This window comes from Ambystoma mexicanum, chromosome 3p (genome assembly GCF_040938575.1).
Source record: "Ambystoma mexicanum isolate Mex_15411 chromosome 3p, UKY_AmexF1_1, whole genome shotgun sequence".
NCBI lineage: Eukaryota > Metazoa > Chordata > Amphibia > Caudata > Ambystomatidae > Ambystoma > Ambystoma mexicanum.
In genome coordinates, this window is record NC_090925.1 from 940,957,538 (window position 1) to 940,972,647 (window position 15,110).

General features: G+C 51.3%; 1 protein-coding gene across 3 annotated transcripts in view; it reads left to right on the top strand.

Moving 5' to 3' along the window:
* The window catches only part of PHF20 (PHD finger protein 20), a 2,392,123-nt gene that overhangs the window by 104,745 nt on the left and 2,272,268 nt on the right, over nucleotides 1-15,110 (top strand). For all 3 annotated transcript variants that reach the window (XM_069652246.1, XM_069652248.1, XM_069652247.1), the window contains exon 2: nucleotides 2,592-2,702. In XM_069652246.1, coding sequence (XP_069508347.1) covers nucleotides 2,620-2,702 — 83 coding nt within the window. In that variant the 5' untranslated portion in view covers nucleotides 2,592-2,619. The remainder of the gene's footprint in view (nucleotides 1-2,591; nucleotides 2,703-15,110) is intronic.

The following is a 15,110-nucleotide window of genomic DNA, read 5'->3' on the forward strand; positions in this document are numbered from 1 at the left end:
GTCTGATCGGTAGTGGGGTAAAGTGTGTGTGCGATGGAGGGTGTGGGGTGTTCAAGCATTCCCCTGGATATAAACAAGCATGTTAAAAATGAGCGCTTTTGCCCTTTTTATTTTTATTTCAGGCCTTTCTATGCAAGCATTTCCCCAATAGTAGCTGTGGCACAATCCGTTAATGCATGTGGTTGTCAATTAAAAGGTTGGGTTTCAAGCCACACAAATAAGATTATTTTTTGTTTTTAACTGTTATTTGTTTGTAAGGTTTAACAAACATTGTGCGTCCCTTTTCCCCAAACTGGGATGGGTTTTCTGTATAAAAACCTCTCGGGACTGGGACAGGGGGCTTAATTCTGGACTGCCCCAGCAAAACAAGGCCATCTAGTCGCCCTAGCAGAGGAATGTTGAAAGGTCACATCCAGCAGCTGCACTCATTAGAGTCTACTTCTGACCGGTGGTGACATGGAAATGTCAGATCTGGGACAACGCCATCACAGGTGTGACTTTACAATGGCAAATTGCAGCATTTGTGAGTTGCCAGGACATGATGGTAAGCCTAACTCTCACCTCTCCCTTCCTCACACAGACAAGCATGCATTAATTCATCTATTTCTCACATTTAAACAACCGTTCGCTCACGCACATATACGACAGACTCTCTCATTCACTCGGCTACACTTACAGATACATGCACATATATGTACATAGAACAGAAAAGAAAACATTCTCCTTACCAGCTGCCCCGGTCCTGTTGTCGTCTTCTACAGAGTCCCTCTGGCTCATGTTCAGCATTAACAGTAATCCTGAAGCAGAGAGGGATTCCTGGTTCCTGATGGCCACTATGGGCGGCTGGAGCATCCCCCAAACAATGTGCAGGGAGGCCTAAAGGTTCGTTGCAGGTGCATATTTTGACCCAGGGTGACTGCCGCTAATTTCTTCATAAGCCACTCCACAACTTCACTTCACTCTTGTGCAGCTTTACCTGGAACTCCACCTCTTTGAAGTGATCTGGCAGACATTGATGAAGGGAGCGGCAGAACTTGTACCTCTAGTTTAAGTTAAGAGAGGATGTTAATTGCTACTACTCCCATGACCCAATGCCACCAGGGCATCCACTCCATTCCTAAAGAAGCTCCTTCTGAAGGACAGATTCAAGATTGTGATCATTGCCGTGATACTCCCAGGTTTTGGAGCTGCAAGATGCATATTCTCATTCCCCTATAAATCCCAAGCATCAGATGTACTTTTGTTTCGTGGTAGGAGGCACTCATTAACAGTTTGCAGTGCCCCCATTTGGCCTCACTTTTCCCCTCCAATGTTCACGAAGGTCATGGCGGTGGTGGAATGTGCATCATTGCTGGGGTAATGTGCACATATTTGCTTACCTCAATGACTAGCTTCTGATGGACAGGTCAGATGAAGGAACAGGCGAGGATCTCAGCATGACTGGTACCCTTCATTCTGAGGGTGTTACCATCAACTTAAAAAATAAAGTCTCTGTTTATTGTGGGAAATCTCGGTATGGACCAGGACCTGGCATTTCCTCCCTCAGAGAAAATGACAAGCATTGGAACCACAGTACCAACCAAAGGCAGAACAATACTTAAACAGGCTAGGGCATATGGCTTTCTGCATTTTCATAGTTACGAAGACAAGGACTGCAGATGTGGACTCTGCAGTGGACCCAGAGGATTCAGTGGCCCAGTTCATGGGGGATGCAAATGACCTTGCCTTGGTCACCCCATGAGTTTGCAAGTACCAACCGTTTTTGGGGGCCCTGTTCCATTAACTGTAGTGGTTTGGTTAATCTGGAAAAGGATGCTCCTTTGAATGGACTGCTCATCTACTGGATCGGTCAGTGAGCAGTGTGTGGAATGGCCAGAAGTTCTCACACAACAGCTTGCTGAAACTCTTACGGTAAGAATGACTGCAAAGTCAGACAAACTGAGGAGCAACTGTATAGATCCTCTGACTATACCATGACCTTGCATCAACAAGTTTGGTGCTGTGGAGTTGCTCTGTTCAGGGACCCCATGCTCCTATGATTCTGGATAATTGACAACAAAGTTATGGTTAAAGCAGCTCACCTTGCAGGCAGTTTGAAAACTCAAGCAGATGCTTATATTCTCCAGCATTGGATCTTTCATGGATTCACTTGCTGTGAATAGAGTCTCACATGAGTGGTAGCTGATTGGGGAGATCATGGAAGAGGTTTTCTCCATGAGATTTCCTCATCAGTCTTCAGCCCTACACATATTGTTCATAATCCCATAACTATGTTTTCAGTGAAAATTCTGCGTCCCCACTGCTGTTTGACTGTAGGAGGAAAGGGGAGTGGGAGTTGGGGACCTGGTGTCTGTAGCTGGTTGTTTATACTGAGGATGACCTGATGGCTGTTGAGAATAAAATACGTTCTGCAGTCCGAAGCAGACTCTGTCTGGGTGATATTTCAGAGATGAGAAAGCTGTGGGAGATCAGAACATATACAAAAACATTACTGAAGGTAAGTAACTTGGTCTTCTTTCAAAATGGTGCAGTTGTATTATAGAGTAGGTTATAAACTTGACCGTAATGGAAATGATAATTTTGTTTTTCAGAAACGTCAAATTTGACCCCCCTTTCGAAATGACAAAAAACCCACCAAATAGAAGAGGTATCACGTTTGAAGTGGGAGCACAGCTGGAAGCACGTGACAGATTGAAAAAATGGTATGGAAAGTTTACATTTTCAGTGCTCTTTTGCATGATTTGCAGTTTACTACTCTTTCTTTTCTGAATGTATTGAACAACTACCTTATGTATTAAACAATACATGAGCAAAATATACTTTTCTTCTTCCTGGCATTGAAAAGTCTTCCTATTGCTATAATTCCTCTTTTTTTAGGTGGGCAAGTCACATTTTCATATACACTGTACTCCCAAAGCACCCTGCCCCCCACTACACTACATAGAGCGGCACACTCTTCGAATAGCACTCTGCACTTAGGAAGAGAGAGCATCCTCCCCCAGCTGGAATTGCATCTCTTCCCCATTCAACATGGGTGCTATCTTCCCTTTCCACCACCGCAACCTTATCCCCAAGTTATAGACCTAGGACTATTGATAGTTGCTCACATTAGACACTGGACCGGAAACAAATGGCGCTTTCAGCCAGGATTCGAACCGCTTTCGTTTTTCAAAGCAGGCAAATTGAAGAAACAAAAATGAAACGTTACGTTCTTAGTTGGGGTTGGCTGAGCCATGCCATTTGATGTTTGTTGCTCACAACTATGTATTATTTAAACTGCATGCGTCTGTTAGTTATATTCCACTGTCTTTTTATAAAGAATCTTTATAACGGGTTGAAGATGGGTACCATGCTTTCATGCATTATTGCTATTATGAGTGAGGCTCCTTGACATGCACCTGCTTAGGTCGTGATGGATTTGTTCTGTATACGTTTAAATCGCACATCCAAAGTTAATTTGGTGGAAGATGGATTGCTAAAGAGGCTGACCAGTCTTTGGTGAATTAGTGGAGCATTTGTGTGCAGGATGGGAGGAGCGGTCACAGCAAAGGTGAAATTGGAGTTGGATATTATGCTGTAGGTACGATGATCACTGGGCTGTTGCGAAACCTCATCAAAGGCTTTGGATTTATTTTATGTGGAATATTAAAAAAAATGAACAAAACGTATAAATGCTCTACCATAGGGTAATTCAAGTCTTTGCAGGTCATGTATCCCATGGCAGTTCCCCCTCCCCTTTTTTTTGGTCATGTTTAACAAACCTAAATTAAAAGGAATCTCCTATGTCCATAAATAAAACATTTTCTCTGTCGTCCTGCTCGCCCTCCTTTGCAACTGCTTGGGAATGCCTGCATTTGCAGGTGGGCGCAAAAAGCTGTGTTTGGTACCGACTTCTCCGAAGAGAGATTAAAAAAAAGATGCCCCAATACTGCATTGGTACCAGAGGGTCAAATCAAGCAAATCTTTCTCATTTTGGAATTTGAGGACTTTGATCCCTCACAATTTTTCACAGTTCATCCTGAGGAGCTCCTGGAGACTCTAGTAAGGCCTAAGATTCCCCCCCACCACCCTGTGACTGAAGAGATCCTCTCTGAACCAGTTCAACCTACACACAATTGGTGATGACCAATATACAGGTACTCAGACCTGTTGTGTTTAATATTTATAACCCAACACAACAGCTGTCCAGAATAGATTCTTATACATCTTCTTTGAGACTAGAGGATTTCCAAGATCTTCGGATATGGCTAAGGCGATTACATCTACTGTTTTGGAGACCATGTTGTCGAAACCTTTTCTTCGAGGTTTTAGCACAAAGCATTCAGGACAAAATGGGAGCGCCTTACAGGCCCTCAAAATGTGGGAACCGCAGAAGCACCACCTGTAGTTACTCCAGTTATGATTTAAAGGAAAGGAAACTGTCCCGTAGTAGATAGCTTCGTCACAAGTAACCATTTTATTAAACAATAATGGGTGAGATAAACGTCCATCTTTCCCTAACCCAACAAGGGTTTCCCTACCTATCCAACTAAGGCTAAAGGAAAAGGATATATTGTCCAAAGATCTCTGTCCCCTCACACGCATACATCTAACAAAATCATACAGGGATTATCTGACTGTTCTAACTCATAAAATAACATTTAAATTTACATAACGTAATTATAAACATAAATCTTTGTAACCAAGGATGAATCCCCTTCACTTCAGGATGTTTCCAACCAAAGTAAAAATAAAGAAAATGTCTTTCAATAGCCAAGTTCAACTTGAAATAAAGCATAACGTTCTGTTAATTTCAAATGACCTTCACTTGGCAACATAATCGTCTTATTTTGAAGTAAGACTTCTCCCTCTTGAATTGTTTGACAAACAAAAAAGTCTTTATCTTCGTAAATTAGGTCAGTATACAAGGCATTTATTCTCTTCTCCTCCCTCACGCTCTCCACCCCACCCTGGAAGTCTTTCAAATGTGGCAACCTGCTCCACATAGCTACTCTCAACTCTTGCTCTGCTGTCAAACATTCCTCTGACATCTGCCACCTCCTAGAAGACCTTGGCCTGGATGTCCTCGCTTTCACGAGACATGGTTCACGGCCAGCTCTACATTAAAAAAAAGGGCATCTGGCTAGGCCCTGATAAACCCAGGTAGGTGTATACTACTAAATCAAAATAATCAGGGTGAGAGATCACACATATTGGTCCTTTGGTATACTCGTACACAATCACAAAACTATAACTCTGTTACTGTTGGGTCAACTGAGTCTCTGACCCTGAGTTGTTTTATTCAATAAGTCAATTTGTGACGCAAGCTGCTTTGCTTCGCGGCCCTCCAACAATCACCAGGTCCACATCAACGGCACAGCTCGTACTAATTGGATTACATTCCAGTCAGACGACACTTGGCAACACAGGATATTTACCCCCTTCCCTTCTACTGGATCCATGACTAAATGCATGGCATCAGGGGCCGTTTCACCTTAAAGTGGACTGGATTTTTCGCAATCATGGAGAGGCGAGCACCTCCTACCATTTAAGAGAGGGATACTTGCAAGAAATTACCACAGCAAACAAGTACTGACAATACCCAATGGACACGGATAACACATCATTCTCCTGTCCTGAAGAAGGCCATTTTCACACGAGCCTCAACAAATAGCTCTACCTGGCCGAAACATTATAGTGTCAACAACCTCCTTTTTGTAATGTTCAGTGTTGAATGTCACACTGTTTTTTCTGTACTCCAGAAAGACATAATGTTCTGGATAGCACATGTTTTTATGTAAATGTACCGTTGAGAATGAAAAAAACATGTATTGTATGAGTTAAATCCTTCTGATTCAATTGGATTGTACACATTTGTATCACTTTTTGTTGAAACTAACTGTCCTTTGTGGGGTATTGATTCTGTGATAATTTTTAAAAATTGACTTGTTGAATAAAACAACTTGGGGTCAGAGATTCAGTTGACCCAACAGTAACAGTGTCACGGCCAGCTCCGTCATGAGTTCTGACACCCTCCTCCCTGAAGGCTACAAGATCCTCTCCGAGCCCAGAACTAACAGGCCTGAAGGTGGGGTGGGCCTAATCTTTCCAGAGTGGATCCCTGCCTCTGTCATTCCTACGTAGGCCTACTCTTCCTTTTGAAGGACTAGTTTGCTGGCTCTCTATCTTTCCTGGCTTCTCTTTGACTGTGGCCACCATCTACAGGCCACCTGGCCAGGTCACCATGTACCTATCAGAATGGGCTGATCTCCCTTCTTCTCTTCTTGCCTCAACTTCTCCTCGGAGACCTCAACATCCACCTGAATGTTTCTAATACCTCCTCTGGCTCTTCTGCAACCTATGCAACTCTCTCCCTTTCCATTCTAACCTCTGGCATGACGCACTCTGCCGGTCACACCTTAGATGTTCTCATCTCCTCGGACATCCCCTTCTCTAACCCTCTCACCACTCCTCTCTTGGATTGACCAGTCTGCTCTCCTCTCACCTGAAACCGCTTGTCCCTCAAGCAAACCCTGCCCTAGCACTGCCACCTTCCTTCTCATTCATTCAGCCCATGAAGCGAGTGTCATTGAACGCATTTGCCCCTACTTTCTCTGCTCCCCCCTACTCCTGCGGCTGACTCGTACCCTGACACAGCCCTATCTAACCTGCATCCTTCTATCTCCAACACTCTGGATATCCTTGCCCCTGTCATGAGAATCCATCTGAAGCCTACCTCCAAGTAAAACTCTTGGTAAGACTCTGCCTCGCCGCCCCGAAACCCGAGTGCCAGGTGGCTGAGAGAAAGTGGAGGGCTTTGGGCACTTCTTCTGACAAACTGGCCTGCCGCCTGCTCCAAAGGCAATACAGACTGTCCTCTCCAAGATGATGGTCCATATCCAAGCCCGCGTTTCTGCGGCCTGTAACAACACGGCCAAACACTTTAAACTCTACAATGAGCTGGGCGATCCTACTGCAGTCTCCACCTTTCCTGTTCCCTTCCAGGACCTCTGTACGGCTCTGGCCTCTCATTTCACCACTAAAACTCAGGATATTCTGTCTTTGCTGTCCTCTTACTGTCCATCTACCTCTTTCAGGCCCCCTTTGGCCACCTCTCCCTCTCCTCTTCCTTTTTCCTCCTTCTCTCTGACAACACCTGATGATGTCTCTAGACAAGTCTGATCTATGAAAGTGTCGTTCAAACAGGGGTTCCCCTGCTTCTCTGGAACCAGCAAGGACCATATTGCCACTCTCGCTCCAGCTTTGGCTGATTTCTGCAATCACTCTTTCGCCATTGGATCTTTTCCTTCTCTCCCAAGCTCTCCCTTGTGCAACTCCTCCTAAAAAAGCCTTCTGTCAATACTGCATGTCCGGCAAACTATCGCCCAATTTCTATCACTTCTTTCCTGGGCAAACTCCTGGAAAAGCTGGCCATCTCCCAGCTTGCCCTCCACACTGAATCCATTGGCTTCCTCCATGACCATCAGTCTGGCTTCAGAGCAGCCAGTGGCATGAAAACTGCTCTCCTGAACACCTGTCAAGACCTGTCCTCCAACCTAGACTCCAGCTCTACCTCTGCCCTCCACCTCCTTGACCTTTCATCTAATTTCGACACGGTCAAACACACCACCATGATCAACCGACTCCATGTCAACCTGGGCATCATGGATCAGTCCCTGGCATGGCACACCTCCTTCTTCCTGGACCGTCTCTCCCAGGTCCAACTTGGGTCCTTTTCTCTCCACCGCCTCTCTCTCCACATGTGGTGTTCCCCAGCACTCTTATCCTCTTACCCTGGCTATTCAATGTCTATCTGACCTTTTTGGCCCACCTGATCTCCACCTTCTCTTCTAACTTTGTGTTATGTGGATGACACTGGGCTCTCTTTCAGTCTTCCCTCAGCCTCTCCTCATTCCTGACTGTCTATTCGCGATTCAGGATTGATGCGCCTCCAGCGATCTTTGCCTTAATGCCAGGAAGACCGAGTTCTCCAGCATGGGGTCTGGCATGGATTCACATGCTCATGAATATTCCCCGTCGTCAGGCTGGGAATCCTCGGTAAAGAAAAAAACAGTATCAGTTTCGTTTCTGATCTGTCTTTCGTAGTAATAACCAATCACTGGTCTCTGCGTCATACTGACCACAGCCAATGACTGCCCTCTACCTAAGCACCGCCTCTGGCAGCCATCTTCAGATTTTTACCGCACGTTCATGTGTTGGGATCCTCGTGCTATTGCTCTCGAGCGTTAGTGCTTTTTTTTCGCGCTTTTTCACAAAAAACTTCGATTCTTTCGGTCAAAAGAGCCTCAAGCTCCACCGATCCTACATCCGATCAACGGGGACCCGTGTCGGATTCATCTGTGCCCCTCAAGGGTGAAGATTTCGTCGAGCTACGCTTCGGAGGACTCCAGAAGCTTCTCAGGCCCGGTCTCGGAGATGGCCCAGGAGAAGGGAAGCTCGACGCCCGGAAAGCTGTTCAGGGCCTGCCCTGGATGCCAGCTGCAGAACGTCTTCAAGGAGGACGAACACTCTTTCTGCCTTTACTGCCTTCATGGGGACAAGACGCACGTGGAGAAGGACTGTGCGTTTTGCGGCAACATGTCGGAACGGACCATGAAGGACCGCCATCAACGTCTCGCCAGCTGGCTGGAGGGTAAGAGCCCGTCTGGCGAGAAGAAGAAGAAATCTGAGCGGTCTTCTAAGACCTTTGAGGGCGCCCCGGCGACGGGGGCCCAACATAAGGCCAAGCACCGCGAGTCCGCTGGCACCGGGAGCGCCGAACGGTCGGGCTCTACGGGCGCCAGGCAGGGCGCACCCTCCCCGGCACCATCAACCACGAGCCAACGCTCTGGGTCGGGTAAGAGGAAGGCCGAGCACCCGGCGAAGCTCCTGGAGAGACCCCGGTCGAGCTCTAAGGCAGAGGAGGAGCGTGGCAGTGCCCCCTCCCTCAAGGATAAGGCGGTGAGCGCACCTAAGGTGGTGAAGGCCTTGATCCATTCGACCAAGCCCTCTATCGAAACGGTCGCGGCGGCCCTGGCCCAGCCTGTGGAGGCTGCACCAGTGGTGGCGGCCTCGGGGCCCAGAATCTCCCTGCCTCCTCGGAGGGAGTCTTCTTTCGTGCCCATCGATAGGACCCCCGTGAAACCCTCCGTGGGGAAGAAGGGGGGGCAGGGCGTCGTCGTAGATTCGGCCTCAACCTCAGAAGAGGAACTGATCGAGGTCTTAAGCCACGGCCTAGGCGTGGAACAAGACCAGCCCGTCGGAATGGGCCCCGACGCAGGTGACGACGACGACATCGTCGAGGATACCGACGGGGCCCCTGCTCGCCCGTCGGATTCCCCTCTGCCAGCGCCGCAAGACAACTCCGCGGCCATTTTGTTGGCTATACAGTCCTTATGCTCCGAGATAAGGACGAGACTTCCGTTACCGACGGAGGAACCTCTCCCGTCGGGGGATCCAGAACCGGGACCTTCTGGTGTTCCCCCTACCAAGAAAAGAAGGATCCATCCACCGCCTCCTTTTCAACCGTCGCGCCCCGTCCAGCCCTCCTCCCCGTCCACCCGAGGGGATGATACGGGGACTGACACGGCAGCGACGGGTACGGACGACGAGGCATACGACGAGGATTTTCCGTCGTCGCCTCCCACCAGGGCTTCTCCACCCGACGAGATTGGATCGTTCCACTCAATGATCGCCAGGGCATCCGAGCTTTTCCAACTCTGCCCTGAGGAGAAGAAAAAGGAAGGCTTCCTTTACCAACGGCGCGAGGCCAAGAGGAAGACGCTCCTCGCAGTGCCTCTGTTGGACGACATTTGGGATGAGGGCCTTTCCCTCCTCAAGAACCCTTCCACGACGCCAGCGAAAAGAGACCGGTACGAGAAAAAGTACCGGGTCCCGGACTCGGCCCCCCTATGCCTCCGGGCGCAGCCTACCCCGGACTCCGTCGTCTCCGCGGCAGCCAGGAAGAAAGCGGGGGGGGTGCGGCCTCCACGTCGACTTCCCCGCCGGACGGCGAGGGAAAGAAATTGGATGCCATGGGACGCAGAGTCATCTCGTCGGCGGCGACGACGATTAAAGCGGCCAACGCCTTGGCTATCGTGGCCCGCTACGACAGGGAACTCTGGTACAAGATAGCTCCCCTGCTGGATTTTCTGCCGGACGACAAGAGGGCGGAGGCCCTTGAGATCCTGCAGGAAGGTGAGGTGGCCTCGGACCACGCCATCACCGTGGCGACGGACATCGCCGACACTGGGTTCCGCCAGATGGGCAACGGCGTTTGCCTTCGACGTCGCGGATGGCTCAAGGCTACGGACTTTCGGCAGGACGTCCAGACCAGGGTCCTGGACATGCCCTTCGACGGGAACAACCTGTTCGGGAAGACAGTGGACGATTCCCTTCAGGCCATCAAGGCGGATACTGAGACGGCCCGGGCCCTTGGAGTACTGCAGCAACGGCGGACGCCCTTTCGGAGCGGCGGAGGCAAGGGCGCCTCCAAAGGTTCCGGCGGCGGTTTCGCTTCCTACCGTCAAGCGGCCCGCTCGTCGTCGCAAGAGGCCTACAGAGGACGAGGCAAGTCTGGCGGACCCCGCCGTCGTCGCCAAGGAGGCCAAGGCGGCAAGGCCGCGTCCAAGCAGGATTGAACCGGCCGTGGGGTCGGGCCCCCACCGAAGCACCCCGGTGGGAGGCCGGCTGGCGGGCTTCGTCAGCGTGTGGGAGTCCATCTCCACCGACCGTTGGGTGCTGGACGCCCTGGCCCGGGGCCACGCGCTCGAGTTTCAAAGAAGGTGCCCGCGCGTCCCCCCCGTGGCCAGGAAAGAACTTCACGTCCCTCAACTTCTCCTGGAGGTAAAGGCGATGCTCAGAAAGGGCGCCATCGAACTCGTCCCAAAGAGGCTTCGGGGCTCCGGAGTCTACTCGCGTTACTTCCTCGTGAAGAAGAAGACGGGAGGATGGCGCCCCATCCTGGACCTGCGACGCCTGAACAAGTTCATCAAGGCGCAGAAGTTCCGGATGGTCACCCTCCAGCACGTCCTGGGTCAGCTGGAGGAAGGAGACTTCCTATCGTCGTTGGATTTGGAGGATGCCTACTTCCACATTCCCATCCTAAAGGGGCACCGAAAATTCCTCAGATTCGTGGTCCAAGGGCGTCATTACCAGTTCAAAGCCCTTCCCTTCGGACTACGGTCGGCACCCAGGGTTTTCACCAAGTGCCTCGCACCGGTGGCGGCGCAGCTGCGCCGCGAGGGGATTCACGTCTACCCCTACCTGGACGACTGGCTCATCCGCGCCAAGACGAGGGAGCTCGCCGTGGTCCACACGGCAAGGACCGTCCAACTCCTCACGGACCTGGGATTCTCCGTGAACTACGCCAAATCCCACCTGGTGCCCGCGCAAGTCGCACTGTTTCTGGGAGCGAGGCTCGACACAGTGTCCCTTCTGGCCTCCCCGTCGGAGGAGAGGACCAGGACCATCTTGGGCAAGGTGCAACGGATGTTGGTGGCCGACGCGGCCAAGGTGAGGTCCATCAAGTCCCTCCTCGGGATGATGTCTTCCTGCATCTACCTCATTCCCATGTGCAGGCTCCGGATGCGCCCGTTGCAAGAGTTCCTGGATGCGCGCTGGATCCAGACGACGGGCAGCTTCGAGGAAAGGATCAAGCTCGACGAGAGTTTCCGACGAGCGATACGGTGGTGGGGCACCCGCGCGCATCTGACGGCGGGCATGGACTTCCAGACCCCAGCCCACCAGGTGACTGTGACCACGGATGCCTCCCTGGAAGGGTGGGGAGCGCACACCGAAAATCTGCACGCAAGGGGACTCTGGCTCCCGACGGAGAAGTCCCTGCATATCAACGTCCTGGAGCTCCGTGCAGTGTTTTGGGCCCTCAGGTCCTTCCTTCCGTCCCTCAAGGGCAAGGTGGTGAGGATCTTCACCGACAACACCACCACCATGTTTTACATCAGGAAACAGGGCGGAACCAGGTCCCCAGCGCTGTCCAAGGAGGCGCAGGACCTGTGGCATTGGGCCGTCGCCCAAGGGATTTTTCTGGTGCCGTTTCATCTGGCAGGTATAAAAAACACCATCGCCGACTCACTCAGCAGGGAGCTGCGCTCGTGCCACGAGTGGGAACTACGGCAGGATCTGGTGGATCGCCTCTTCCGACGGTGGGGCACACCCCAGATCGACCTGTTCGCGACGGCAACGAACACCAAGTGCCGGAGGTTCGCCAGCAGGTTTCCCCAGACGAGGAGCATGGGCGATGCTTTCTCGTTCCCCTGGGAGGGCCTGTTCCTCTACGCGTTCCCTCCCTTGCCTCTGCTAATCCGGCTCGTCAACCAGCTCAAGAGGTCACGGTGCAGGATGATCCTCGTCGCACCTGCGTGGCCGAGGCAGATATGGTTCCCGGACCTTCTGGACTTGTCAGCGTCCCCGCCGATCAAGCTGCCGGCGGACGCGGATCTACTCTCCAGGGAAGGAGGCGCCATTCTCCACCACGACCCGAAGTCGCTGAACTTGCAGGCCTGGCTCCTGCAGCGCTAGAGTTTGGAGGATACGACATACCGGCCGATTGCAGAGAGGTTCTTGCAAAGGCCAGGGCGTCCTCGACTCTTAAATGCTACGGACACAAATGGAAGAGGTTCTCTGTCTGGTGCCACGCACAGAAGATTAACCCTCTACGGATTACGGCTCCCCAAGTACTGCCGTACCTGCTGACGCTGGCCAAAGCTGGTCTGGCACACGCGTCCATCAAGATTCATCTTGCTGCGATCTCCCGATACACCAGAACCACGGGGCGGACGTCCTTGTGGTCTCATCGTCTGGTGAAAGAGTTCATGAAGGGACTGTTCAGATCGTTCCCGCCGGTGAAGGCCCCGGCCCCGGCGTGGGAGCTCAACGTGGTGCTGACCAAGCTCATGGGACCTCCGTTCGAGCCTCTGCACTCGGCCCCGTTGAAGTTTCTATCGTGGAAAACAGCTTTTCTTGTGGCCATCACCTCCGCACGACGAGTGGGAGAGATCCAGGCCCTTTCCTGCAAGGCCCCGTACTTGACTTTCCACGAGACGAGGGTAGTGCTCAGGACGCACCCCTCCTTCATGCCCAAGGTGCCGTCGGACTTCCATCTCAACGAACCCTTGGTGTTGCCTGTGTTCTTCCCGTCGCCTTCGTCGCCGGCTGAGAGGACTTTGCACTCGCTGGATGTGGCTAGAGCGCTGAAGTTCTACGTAGACCGCACGAAGTGTTTTCGGAAGACGTCACAACTCTTTGTGAACTTTGGACCTGTCAATCAGGGGAAGGCTCTCTCGAAGGCTTCCATTTCCAGATGGCTCTCCGGCTGTATCATGTACTGTCATCGGTTGGCAAACCGACCGCTGCCTGGCCGTCCGAGAGCCCATTCCACCAGAGCGATCGCAGCTACCACGGCGTTCCTATCTGGTGTGCCCCTGCTGGACATATGCAGGGCTGCTACGTGGAGGTCGACGCACACCTTCACGAAATTCTACTGCGTCGACCGGGATTCCAGGGAGGAGTCCAGGGTCGGCCAAGCAGTGCTGCGCAACCTGTTCGCCTGAGGTGAGCCTGGTGAGGAGGTAAGATGCTTAATGTTGAGTTTATGTGATGCTTAATGTTGAGCCTTTGCCACCTCCCGTGGTTGTGCATGTGTGTACTGCTATGTATTCTTTATTCATGAGCATGTGAATCCATGCCAGACCCCATGCTGGAGAAGGAACAAGTTACTTACCTGTAACTGTTGTTCTCCAGCATGGGTCTGGCATGGATTCACATGCGAACCCTCCCGCCTACCCCTCTGCGGCTCTTCACTTGGTCATACTGCTACTTCACGTGCTTCCAAATCTGAAGATGGCTGCCAGAGGCGGTGCTTAGGTAGAGGGCAGTCATTGGCTGTGGTCAGTATGACGCAGAGACCAGTGATTGGTTATTACTACGAAAGACAGATCAGAAACGAAACTGATACTGGTTTTTTCTTTACCGAGGATTCCCAGCCTGACGACGGGGAATATTCATGAGCATGTGAATCCATGCCAGACCCATGCTGGAGAACAACAGTTACAGGTAAGTAACTTGTTCCTTCCTTCTCATTGGGACCTCTGCTCCGGCTTTCCCTCTCTCACTCTGGCCGCCCTCCTGGGCCCTCTACCCTCACCTTCCTGTGAGGCAAAAAACATTGGTGTCATCTTCGACTCCACTCTCTCCTTCTCTCCTCAGATCACAGACCTTGCCAAAAAAGACCCACTTCCAGCTGCACCTCCTCAGACGTATTCTACCTTTTCTCACGTTCCACCAGAAGCTTACTGTCTCCAGAGCCCTGTTTCTCTACTGCAACAGCCTCTTTCTTAATCTGCCTACCTCTACTCTTCGACCCCTGCAACTCATCCAGAACAATACTGCTAAGACTTATGCTTGGCCTCAAGCCCAGTGACTGTATCTCTCCAGCCGTGAAATATCTCCACTGGCTCCCGTTGACTGCAAGGATCAAGTTCAATACCCTCTGAATCGTCAACAAGGCTGTCTGGGGCACTCACTACATCAAACTCTGATCTTCCAAAATACCTTCCTTCTAGATCCCTTCGCTTAGCTACCTCCAACTTTCTGAGGGTCAGACGCTTCTCCAGGCAGACAGTGGGGGTAGATCTCTCTCTTCTGCAGGGGCCTCCCTCTCGAATGGCCTCCCTGCCCCTCTCGGATATAAGCCGAACCACCTAAAGTTCCAGAAACGGTTAAAACCCTCCTTTTCTCCTCTGCCTTCTCTCTCGTTCCCTTGCTAATTTACCTGTCTGTTGCGCTGGCTGGTTGCTTGGTTCCCTCAAAGTCTCCTTGGTTGCCAGGCTCTTCCATGACCAGTCTTCCTTTGCACGGTCTCCTGGCCTACCTCGTACTTGAGAAACTGTAACGGTAACTACTAGAGCCGCCCTGGTTCCTAGCACTTACCCACATCCTCGTTGTCTTGGCTGCACTCACTGAGCTATGCTGCCCTGATCACACTTCCCCTTTCCTCTCCTTCTCCCTGCATGTCTCGTTCACGCACTTGCACGTTCCGAATGACATAAGGCCTAGAAGGATAGTTTGTCTTGTCCTCCCTAAGTCCACCCTTCCTTGTCTTGTGCCGAGAA